The following is a 9849-nucleotide window of genomic DNA, read 5'->3' on the forward strand; positions in this document are numbered from 1 at the left end:
ATGTGTATTCTCTTGTGTTGTTGGAAGAGGGTGTTTGCTATGACCAGTGTGTTCTCTTGGCAAAACTCTATTAGCCTTTGCCCTGCTTCATTCCATATTCCAAGGCCAAATTTGCCTGTTACTCCAGGTGTTTCTTGACTTCCTACTTTTGCATTCCAGTCCCCTATAATGAAAAGGACATCTTTTTTGGGTGTTAGTTCTAAAAGGTCTTGTAGGTCTTCATAGATCTGTTCAACTTCAGCTTCTTCAGCGTTACTGGTTGGGGCATAGACTTGGATTACTGTGATATTGAATGGTTTGCCTTGGAGATGAACAGAGATCACTCTGTCGTTTTTGAGACTGCATCCAAGTACTGCATTTTGGACTCTTTTGTTGACTATGACAGCTACTCCATTTCTTCTGAGGGATTCCTGCCCGCAGCAGTAGATATAATAGTCATCTGAGTTAAATTCACCCATTCCAGTCCATTTTAGTTTGCTGATTCCTAGAATGTTGACGTTCACTCTTGCCATCTACTGTTTGACCACTTCCAATTTGCCTTGATTCAAGGACCTAATATTCCAGGTTCCTATGCAATATTGCTTTTTACAGTATCAGACCTTGCTTCTATCACCAGTCACACCCACAGCTGGGTATTGTTTTTGCTTTGGCTCCATCCCTTGATTCTTTCTGGAGTTATTTCTCCACTGATCTCCAGTAGCATAATGGGCACCTACCAACCTGGGGAGTTCCTCTTTCAGTATCCTATCATTTTGCCTTTTCATACTGTTCATGGGGTTCTCAAGGCAAGAATCCTGAAGTGGTTTACCATTCCCTTCTCCAGTAGACCACATTCTGTCAGACCTCTTCACCATGACCCGCCTATCTTGGGTGGCCCCACATGGCATGGCTTAGTTTCATTGAGTTAGACAAGGCTGTGGTCCATGTGATTAGATTTGACTAGTTTTCAGTGATTATGGTTTCAGTGTGTCTGCCCTCTGGTGCCCTCTTGCAACACCTACAGTCTTACTTGGGTTCCTTTTACCTTTGACATGGGGTATCTCTTCAGGGCTGCTCCACTAATCCCATCATGGGACTCCACCCTCATGACCTCATCTAACCCTGATTACCTTCCCAAGGCCTCTTCCACAAATACTCTCACACTGAAGGTTAGGGCTTCAAAATATCACTTTTGTGGGGACCCAGTTCAGTCCATAGCAAACCTCTTTGGAGACTGCTCAGGAAAAGAAAGCCCTGGGGGACATCCAATCTGACCTCCTAGTAATGGGTAGCAGCTGTGGTACATCAGGCATGGAGGGGCCAGCTGAGCGTAAACAAAGGCCTCCCTCTAGGAGTGACTGGCCCCGTGGATATCCCTTGAGGATAGTGTAATGGTATCATAATGAAACTCTGCTAAAATAACTAAGCATAAAATGCATAATTAAAAAGCTTTATATAAAGGCACATTTACAGCACACACACACTTTTAAGAAAACAAATAGTGTTTATTTTCTTTTACTAATTCATCACTTTTTTAGTCTCATTCTGGGTTTATTCTCCAAACCCAAGTTATCATTTTTCCTTTCAACTTTCCTTTAGTTTTTAAAATTATTCTTAAAGGTTTACACCTTTAAGAGGATTTCATGGCCAGACATAGGTGGAAAAGGATTGGACATAATAATATTGTTTTTATCATCAAAGTAATCTATGCACACGTTAAATACTTCCAACAGTACGGGAGGGCAGAGAATAAACAGTGTCTCTCTCCTTTCCTCCACCACACTGGGCTGTGTTTCAGAGGTGCCCATCATTAAGTTGCTTCTGTATCCTTCCAGAAATATTTATATAGACTTGCAAGTTTATGTGTGTATATATGTATATTCTCTGAAAAACCAGTATTTTTAATTATGTTTTTTAATTTAATGAGTAATACATGAATACCTTCACTCCATGAAGAGCTGAAGTATTACAGACAGGATGAAGTCCCCATCTTCTCCTTGCCCCAAGGCCACCATGGTTATAAACTTAATTTCTGTATTTCCAAGATATTTTTGTGTGCATTACATACACATCCATGAGGAAAATACTTCATGTCATTTTCTGTGTTCCCGTTCCTCCCTTCCTTCCTCTCTTTTTTGATAAAATACACATTACATAAAATTTACCATTTTACCAATTCCTAGGTGTCCAGTTCTGTGGTATTAAGTACATTCACACCGTTGTGCAATCATCCGTACCGTCTATCCTCACAACTCTCTCTTCACCTATAGAACTGAGACTCTGTCCCCATTAAACGCTAACTCCCCACACCTTCCCGTCATCCCTGATGACCAGTATTCTGCCTGTAGGAATCTGACTGCTTTCAGTTCCTCATGTAAGTGGAATCATACAGTATTTGACCTTTTGTGACGACTCATTTAATTTAGCATAGTGTCCTCAAGATCCCTCCACATTGTGGCACCTGTCAGAATTTCCTTCCTTTTCAGGGTACTCTGAGGTGGCTCAGAGCATCTGACAGGTAAAAGTGTCCAGCTTGAACCTAAGAACAACGTTTGGTTTCTCTAGAGAGAAACTATGGGGCCGCAGAGAGTTGGACGTGACTTAGTGACTGAGTGCACACACATACTTGTGATTATAGTTTCCTTCTATCTATGGCAAATGATCCTGGTTTCCTTTCTTTGATAGTGATATACAGCTTACTTTGTAAGTAAATGCCTCTCAGTTTAAAAGTAAGTCTACGGCATTCCCTGGTGGTCCAGTGGTTAGGACTTTGTGCTTTCAACACCTAGGCCCTGGGTTCAGTTCCTAGTTGGGGAACTAAGATCCCACAAACTGTGTAGTGTGGCCAGAGGAAAAAAAAAAGAAGTGAGTCTGCTCAAAGAGAAGCATTAAGTGAAGACCTGTCTGGGTTTGAATACAGAGCCCACCACTTCCTAGCTGTGTGACATGGATATGACACTTAGTTCCTCTGCTCCTCAATTTCCTCATCTGCAAAATGAGGATGATCATTCTTCCCTCCTCTAGATTTGTTGTGGGATTAAATGAGATCATGCATGCTAGGAGCTTGGCACCCTAGCACATAGTTAAGCACTCAGTACTATTTGTTAGCATTATCATATTATTAATAACTTCAATTTCATTCATCTTAAAGTTCTCACACCTCCTGGCTGCTTGGGAAGTCAGTGGACTCTAGGGTGACTGGACAGTCGCGCCCCATCTGAGAGCGCCTCCCCCTACACTGGTGGTCCTCAACCAGGGACAGCTTTGCCTCCAAGGCGACATCTGACAGTGTCGTAAGGCACCGTGGGTGGTGGGTTGAGGCCGAGGGGGACGCTATATATCCCACAATGCACCCACCCACCCCACGCCGCACCTTGCACCGGTGTCTACCCAATTCAGCCAGCTCATCACTTCAAAAAGATACTTGAACTTGTACTCCAAAGACCTCGGACTCGGTTTCTCATCCAGCAAATGGGGGTGTTGAAGGCTGCCTTCCCTCTAGCCATTACACTGACTGTTGAGCCTCTTGATCACTTACCTGGCCTACACTGTCCCTAGAGGTCTCTTCCTGTCTTTCCCAGGTCTTAGGAAACCCATCCGAGTGACTTTTCTCCATTTGCTTTACTTCTGGGTGTTTCTTGTTCCCAGAGCAGTCTCTGGGGCCCCATCGCCACCACCTAGAACACTGCCGAGCAAAGGAGGCAGAGAGAGTGAGCGACAGACGGAGAGGTCCCAGCCCCTGCCTTCTCTGAGCGTCCCTGTAATTCTGGGTCTCGTTCTAGTCGCTCCCTGACACATATAAGTATTCTATTTGTATATTGATTTGATTCCTCTCCACACACCTCTGCTTCTGAGGACAAGAAACCATGCCTGCCAGTGTCCCCAGCAGCCTGCACAGTACCTGACACATAGCAGATATTCAGAATTTATTTGTGGAATATATGGAGAGTCAGAGAGGGGGAAGGGTGAGGGGATAGGTAAAGAGAAGGAAGAGAAGTGAGAAAAGAAAGAAGAGGAGGGGTGTTGAATGAATGTCAGATGCTGAGATCTAAGGAGGAAAGAGGGTCAGGACTGAGGCTTGAGAACTGTATGGACTAGCTGGAGAGAGGGGGAGGCATGTTAAGAGGGAGGCAAAAAAAGATGAAAAGGGTGGAGAAGAGGAAGGAATGAAGACGCACGTAAGTGATGAGGCACGTAAGTGATGAGGCACGGAGACCGACCGAGAGAACGTGCAGGCGCAGAGCCCTGGGGAAGAAAAACTCACTCAACGCTGAGCTTGTGGAGGGAGGAGGACCACCCGCAGGATACTGCCGCGTTTCTATGGAGACGGGGATGCTCTGGGCGGGAGAGGAAACACTGTACAGGGGAGAGGAGGCAGAGGGACGGGGTGGGTTTTCCTCTTCCCTAGGCTCTTTCCTCACCCCTGCCTCAAGCTGGAGATTCAGGACCAAGAATGGGGAGGTGGGAGCGCACTCCTCCAACCCCTCAGAGTGCCCTGGGGATGCCATCTGCCACTTCTTCATCCCTGGCAACTGACCTTCCTCCTCTCTGCAGGGTCCTGGAGGGTCTTGGAAAGTGCTAGGGGAATATGGGGAGATGAATGGGTCAAGCCCTCTCCAGAGGCTCCTCCTCTCTTCCTGCCCCATAAATGATAGAGCACCTCTGGGCTCAGTTCTGGGCCTTCAAGACAGTTTCTGTAATGTCTAGTCCCGGGAATTTACATGTCCACAGCTCCCACATTTATATCTCCAGCCCTGAGTGCTCCCTGGGTTTTCTTCCCCATTTGGGTTTCTAAAGGGCATCTTCCAACTGTGGAACTCTTTTAACTCACCAAGCTCATTCTTGCCTCAAGGCTTTTTGCATTTGCCACCCCCTTTGCCGCAAACTCGTTTCCCAGCCGTTAAATAGAGGTGGCCTCCCCTTGAACACTGTATGGACTAGCTGTATGGAGAATTGTCTTGAAGAAGGCGAGCACAGGAGAGGGGAATGAAGGCCTGCTCCTGTGTGTGTGTGTGTAAGATCAGAGTGCCGTTGAGGCGCCCTGTGTCAGTGTGAGGAACACATCCTCGGGGATGTGTGGAAGGACTGTCCTATTGGAAGGTGAGGGGTGAGACCAGAAGAGGCAGAACTCAGGCAGGGAGGAGTCTGTGCTGTGGGGAACGCTTTCTCACATATGGTAGTTGAAGGAAGGAGATGGCAAAGCCAGGGGTCCCTACCCACCCTGGGGACTAGCTGTGTCTCGTAGGCAGTGGGCAGAACTGACCACCACCCCCACTTTGTCATCACTGTCATCTTAAACCCAGGTCTAGCACCCTGTGGGCCTGGCATGGGGTCAAGGGCCCCCTTGCTCCAACCTGAGCCTTTGGGAGCCTTTGCATCTCAGACACAGTGATGCAGTCTCTGTCGGACTGTCAGATACTAAAAGGGCAACGTCACTCCAGCAAACACAGTCAAAAACTCTCACTGCCAGGACGGGGAGGTCCCAGCCTGGAGGTGGCCTACTGAGCCTGGAACATGGCGCTCAATAAAAATTTGTTGAGTAAATGACAGAAATAAAAAATAAAGAATGAGGAGGATGACGGAGCGATGTGCCAAGATACTAAAGGGAGCTGAAGGAGGTGACCCTGATTTGCTCTTTTCCTTTGTCTCCAGGAAGGTTTCCTGGAGGAGTTGTTGATCTGATGGGGCAGGCAAAGGCCTTGCGTTTCTGCTCTTCGAGGCATGAGGCCCTCCTAGAGTTTAGTTTCTAGGTCGGTGGGAGATGAACAAGCTCCTGGGTTGATGGGCCGAGTAGGGGTGCGGGGTCCCAGCCTACGGGGGGCTTTCGGTGGTCCTCAGGCTCTGGGAAGTAACCAACCCCTTCTCTCTTGCTTCCTGACCCGGCGGTGGGCTCGGCCCGGCGCCCCCTCAGCTCTGTGCCTCGTGTTGGGCTGCATGATCTTCCCCGACGGCTGGGACGCCGAGACGATCCGGGACATGTGCGGGGCCAAGACTGGGAAGTACTCCCTGGGGGACTGTTCGGTGCGCTGGGCGTACATCCTGGCCATCATCGGCATCCTCAACGCCCTCATCCTCTCCTTCCTTGCCTTCGTGCTGGGGAACCGGCAAACCGACCTGCTGCAGGAAGAGCTCAAGCAGGAGAACAAAGGCGAGTGGGCGTGCTTGGCGTGGCGGCTGGGGGTGGGGCGGGACACCTTCCAAGTCAAGGGAAGCCCAAGCAGGAACCCTTACAGAGAGGCCGAGTGCCTTGGAGACAGTTTGAGGTTATCCCTCAGATCTAAACATTTGCAGGGGCCTGACCCAGCAAACCCTACCATGAGTATAAACCCAGGAGAAGTGTGGATAAATGCTCTTGGCAGGAGTTTCAAAATCGCAAGCAACTAAAAACAGCTTGGAGGATGGATAAATACATGGTGGTGTATTCACATCACGGAATTGTTTACACGTGTGGAAATGAATGAATGCCAGTTTTAGGTAACAATGAATGGCTACATCCTGTAAACACAATATTGAGGCAGGGGGACTCAAATTCCAGAAGATGACAGAGTAATAATTTTTTAAAGCTAAAAACTAATTAACACTACACTAGTTTAATATTGTATTAAAAACAAACAAACAAACCCAAATGATCAATACAAAAGGTAGGATGGTGGTTCTCTGTGGTTGGAATGGAAACAGAGAGGCAAGGATGTGAGGTGGGGGACAGGTGGATGGGTACCAATTATTGGTGAGTTTTTCCAGCATGGTGAGCCTACAGATGTTTGGTACAGTATGCTTTATACCTAGTATAGTACACATAAACCTCCATATGTATCAGGTAACATTAATATACAGTAAAGAAAAAGCTGACACCACCAAGGCCAGAGCCTTAACCACTGTTATCAGATGCTTACCTATGTGTCTATGTACATCCTTTTATGAAATACATGGTTGTGTCATGTTGATATAGGAGAGGCATCATGGAAACAAATCCCTCCTCAGATTGCTCTTGGCGCTTAGTTCTAGAGCACATCTTTAAGATCTTTATCATTTTATGGAGAACCATCTTGTCCTTTTCATCCAATGCTTAGTGTTACATAAGAGGACAGAATTGTAGGTTCTTAACCATTCTCCTTGTAGGGGCTGTTAGGGAGGTTCCCTGTTTTTTCTTTCTTCTTTCTGTTACTGGGAAGGTCATTACAAGAATGACTGTCTTGGTCTTTGTTTTCTGTTTTCTCAGTGTCTTTCCCTGAGGTGGAATTGCACACTCAACAATTGTAATGATAATTCCAGATTGTTTTCTAAAGGAAGGTCAGGCCTCTGACCCAGGGGCCCACACTGCCCCTGGAGAAGGGGGAGACACTCCGCCTGTCTGGGTGCCCGTTTTCTGCCTTGAGAAATCGGATTTCACCGTTTTCTTAGTCTCAACCTTCCTTGAACTGTTAGCAGATGCTGGATCTATGTTCAGCACTTTCCTTTAATTACATTCATCTGAGTCTCTCATCTATAAAATGGGCATAATGATAGCGACGGTTATTAGCTCATTTGCCAGGAGGTACTCTAGTATTGTGGTGTGAATACACTTGGACCATGAAGGCAAATTATTTGTGTTGGAAGTAGGTTGAGCTAAGAAATGACTTTACCTCTTTGAGCCTGTTTCCTGCAGTACCTAAATGAAAATGGTGGGAAAAAAAAGTAAGACTCAAGTCCTTTCTATCCCCTGAGGATACTCAGAGAGCTGATCTGTGGAGTTGTCCATAGTCGCCATCCTCTTGGTATGATGGGACTTGGATGCAAACAGGCACACCAGATGACCACAGGGACACTTGCCCCAGTGCTGGGCTTTGACTCCCCGGACTCTACCCAACTCACCTCACCTGAGCCCAGAAGAACCCCTCAGAATTGTTTTCATGAGATGAGACAAGGGATGAGGGGAGGCCTTCCAGGTTCAGAACAACCTTTTTATTTCATCCTCCTGAGACGCTTCCTTCTACAAGTCAGATGTTTCTCATCTTAGAGAAATCTGAGTGATACTGACTCACATCCTAATCCCTGTTCTTCATGAGGTTTCCTTCTCTGAGGAGAGTGACCCCCTCCCCATGATAGGGAAGACTCAGCCTCCAGTCTAACGTGTCTTAGAGGTGATTACTGGAGTAAGAGAAAGAAGAAAAGAGCAGATTTTGTCTACTGAATCAGTACTCCCCCAGCTGTGGTTTGTGTAAAAATTTCAGAATGCCAAAAAATATTGAGGGTTTTGTAGCCTATTTCACATAATGTAGGTTATGTATATTTAACGTGTTTTAAATGAAGGTTACCATCTATTAAGCATTTAGTAAATTAGAAAAAAATTAAATTGGTTGCTAATACTTTCACAGTATATAAGTCAAATCATTATGCTCTACACCTCCAACTTATACAGTGCTGTATGTCAGCTATATCTCAATAAAACTGAAAAGAAAAAAAAAAAAACACGACGGTGTTGAGAAAGCTACCACCTTACAGGGCTGTCCTGCAATGAAGCAAAATTGTGCCTGTGAAGGGGCAAGTGGTGAATGCTCAGTGAAAGCTGTCACTTGTCACAGCTTCCCATTAGGCAGGCACCGTGACCATTTCATAAGTGGGACGGCCGAGGTCTGGAGAGGTCCAGTAACTTACCTGAGGTCACCTAATTGGTGGAGCCAAGATTTGAGCCCAGGTCCAAGTCTGCAGGCCAAGTTCTTCCCTGCTGCCAGTCCCCCTTTCAGAGCCCTCCTGGGCGGCTGAGCTGTCTTCTGAGGCTCCTGTCTCTGGTGTCACAAACGCCTGGTGCTTTCTATGGTCTTCGCGTGAGGTCGGAGCCTGCCCTCTGGTGGCCGCTTCCAGAAGTGCAGTACAAAGACTGACGTGGCCTTTTGGAGGGGGTTTGCCCATGTGGGTACCACTCAGCGTCCTCTCCTCCTTCCCTAAAGCACCCTAAAAATGACATAAGGGAGCCCCAGTCTGCCTTCCTTCAGCATCTGGGGATTTCCTTCCCTCACTGGGCACTCAAGGTGAGTGAGCCTCACAGCTCAGTTCTGAGCCAAAGCCCTGCGGAACAAAATTAAGCTCTATAGTACTGGCATTTTCACTATGTATGTACTATGTGCAGAGCCTGGCGTACTGCAGTTCACGGGGTCACAAAGAGTCGGACACGACCGAGCGACTGAACTGAACTGAACTGAGAGCCCTCGGTAGGCGTCATTTATGTCTTTTGACCCCTCAGAATCACTCTGAAGAAGGAGGCTATTATGTCTGTTGTACAGACGACGAAATTGGGGCTCAGGCTGAATGAGCTGGCCCAAGGCCTCCCAGCTCGTCAGGCCTGGTGGCATTTCAGAACCTGTGCAGCTCAGCCCTCCACCCAGCTCTGCCCTGAGGAGGGGCTGAGGGAGCCCCAGTGCCGGGCGGCCTCTGACTTTCTCCAATTCTCTCTCTCTGTCTCTCTCAGATTTTGTGGGCTCTACAGTAAGCTCTGTGTTGCGGCCAGGGGGTGATGTCTCCGGATGGGGAGTCCTCCCGTGTCCTGTTGCTCACACACAGGGACCCTGAAGGCCGGAATCACAGCCCAGGAGTTGATCTGCCCTCGGCTTGTCCTGTCTCCTGCCCTCTCATCCCTCCATTCACGCTCCGAGGGAAGACCCCGATCTTGGACTCACCTCACCTGCTATCTGCCTGCGAACTCTGGGCTTTGAAGAGAGGTTGGGGCTGACATGCAGCCTGGGGGAGGGGAGAGGCCCTGCAGACCCTGGGGGTCTGCACTTCCTTCAGCTGACCTAAGGGAGCTGGCCCCCAGCCCCTGGCCTCCTCCTCCTCTCCAGCCTGGCCGGGGCCCTGTTGAGTCTCTGGGGAAAGAGGCACTGTGGCTTCCCACCA

General features: G+C 47.9%; 1 protein-coding gene across 1 annotated transcript in view; it reads left to right on the forward strand.

Annotated features, from left to right (window-relative positions):
* Positions 1 to 9600, forward strand: part of LHFPL4 (LHFPL tetraspan subfamily member 4) — a 29117-nt gene extending 19517 nt beyond the window's left edge. The window contains exons 2-3 of the mRNA XM_069560690.1: positions 5891 to 6127; positions 9425 to 9600. Coding sequence (XP_069416791.1) covers positions 5891 to 6127; positions 9425 to 9525 — 338 coding nt within the window. The 3' untranslated portion in view covers positions 9526 to 9600. The remainder of the gene's footprint in view (positions 1 to 5890; positions 6128 to 9424) is intronic.
* The last annotated feature ends 249 nt before the right edge of the window (positions 9601 to 9849 follow it).

Source organism: Ovis canadensis, chromosome 19, assembly GCF_042477335.2.
Source record: "Ovis canadensis isolate MfBH-ARS-UI-01 breed Bighorn chromosome 19, ARS-UI_OviCan_v2, whole genome shotgun sequence".
NCBI lineage: Eukaryota > Metazoa > Chordata > Mammalia > Artiodactyla > Bovidae > Ovis > Ovis canadensis.